Genomic DNA, 1340 nt, shown 5'->3' on the forward strand with positions numbered 1-1340 from the left:
GGGGTACTGGGAGCTTAGGGTGGGGCGCTGGGGCGGCTCTTAGGCTCTGGGGGGGGGGGTTTTTGGAGGTGATCTGGGGCTCGACCCCCACCCACACCCCCCCCGTGCTCCCCCAGGAAGCTGCAGGACCCGCGGGTGATGACGACGCTCAGCGTTCTCCTGGGGGGTGGACCTGAGTGGGGCCGAGGAAGAGGAAGAAGCCATGTCCCCCCCGCCGCCCCCACCCCCTCCTCGGCCCGACCCGCGCCCTGAACCCATGCAGCAGGACCTCCCTGAGAACAAGAAACAGGTCAGACCCCTCCCCCCAAACACCCCTCTAGACCCCCTCCCCTAATTTTAGGCCTCCGAACCGACTTGGCCGTGTTGGCTGCAGGCGCAGCGGGAGAAGGAGCTGGGCAACGAGGCTTACAAGAAGAAGGACTTCACCACTGCCCTGGCGCACTACGACCGTGCCGAGGAGCTGGACCCCACCAACATGACCTACATCACCAACCAGGCTGGTGAGCGGCGTGCCGGGGGGGGCAGCACCCCAAAAAAAAGCTCCCTACCCCCAATCTACGACCCACACCCACCCCCCACACCCCCTACAGCCGTCTACTTCGAGAAGGGCGACTACAACCGCTGCCGTGAGCTGTGCGAAAAAGCCATCGAGGTGGGCCGGGAGAACAGGGAGGACTACAGGCAGATTGCCAAGTGAGCAGAGCAGATTTTTTGGGTGGGGTGGGGAGGAGAAGGGGGAGCAGGTTTTGGGGGGGCACCCTTAATGCAGCTCTGTTCTTCTCTCTGCCCCCTCCCACAAAAAAACCCCACAGAGCGTACGCCCGCATCGGCAACTCGTACTTCAAGGAGGAGCGCTACAAGGACGCCGTGCACTTCTACAACAAGTCCTTAGCTGAGCACCGCACGCCTGACGTGCTCAAGAAGTGCCAGCAGGTACTGCTGGGTGGCTCCGGGGGGGGGCAGCAGGCTGCAGACCCCCCCTCCCCTCCAACCCCAACCCCACGCCGTGTCGTACAGGCAGAGAAGATCCTCAAGGAGCAGGAGAGGCTGGCGTACATCGACCCCGACCTGGCGCTGGAGGAGAAGAACAAAGGCAATGAGTGCTTCCAAAAAGGTGAGGGTTGGGAATTGGGGGGGCGGTGGGGGTCCCAAAACGTGTGGCTTGACCCCCCTTTTCTTCCCCTCCCAAAAAAAGGGGATTACCCCCGTGCCATGAAGCACTACACCGAGGCCATCCGGCGCAACCCGCACGATGCCAAGCTGTACAGCAACCGTGCTGCCTGCTACACCAAGCTGCTGGAGTTCCCACTGGCGCTGAAGGTGGGGGGCACCGGGGGGGC

The 1340-nt window shown here is 63.4% G+C and overlaps 1 protein-coding gene across 1 annotated transcript; it reads left to right on the forward strand.

The window, feature by feature from the left end:
• Positions 1–78: 78 nt before the first annotated feature.
• LOC100539849 (stress-induced-phosphoprotein 1-like) lies at positions 79–1336 on the forward strand (the record flags this gene model as incomplete). The annotated part of the gene is given in 7 exon segments (XM_010726966.2): positions 79–162; positions 164–289; positions 374–500; positions 591–693; positions 813–933; positions 1018–1114; positions 1196–1336. Coding segments are annotated over 7 exon segments (799 nt in total), but the record flags the coding sequence as incomplete, so codon positions are not given.
• Positions 1337–1340: the final 4 nt, after the last annotated feature.

Source organism: Meleagris gallopavo, unplaced genomic scaffold (assembly GCF_000146605.3).
Source record: "Meleagris gallopavo isolate NT-WF06-2002-E0010 breed Aviagen turkey brand Nicholas breeding stock unplaced genomic scaffold, Turkey_5.1 ChrUn_random_7180001863363, whole genome shotgun sequence".
Taxonomy (NCBI): Eukaryota; Metazoa; Chordata; class Aves; order Galliformes; family Phasianidae; genus Meleagris; species Meleagris gallopavo.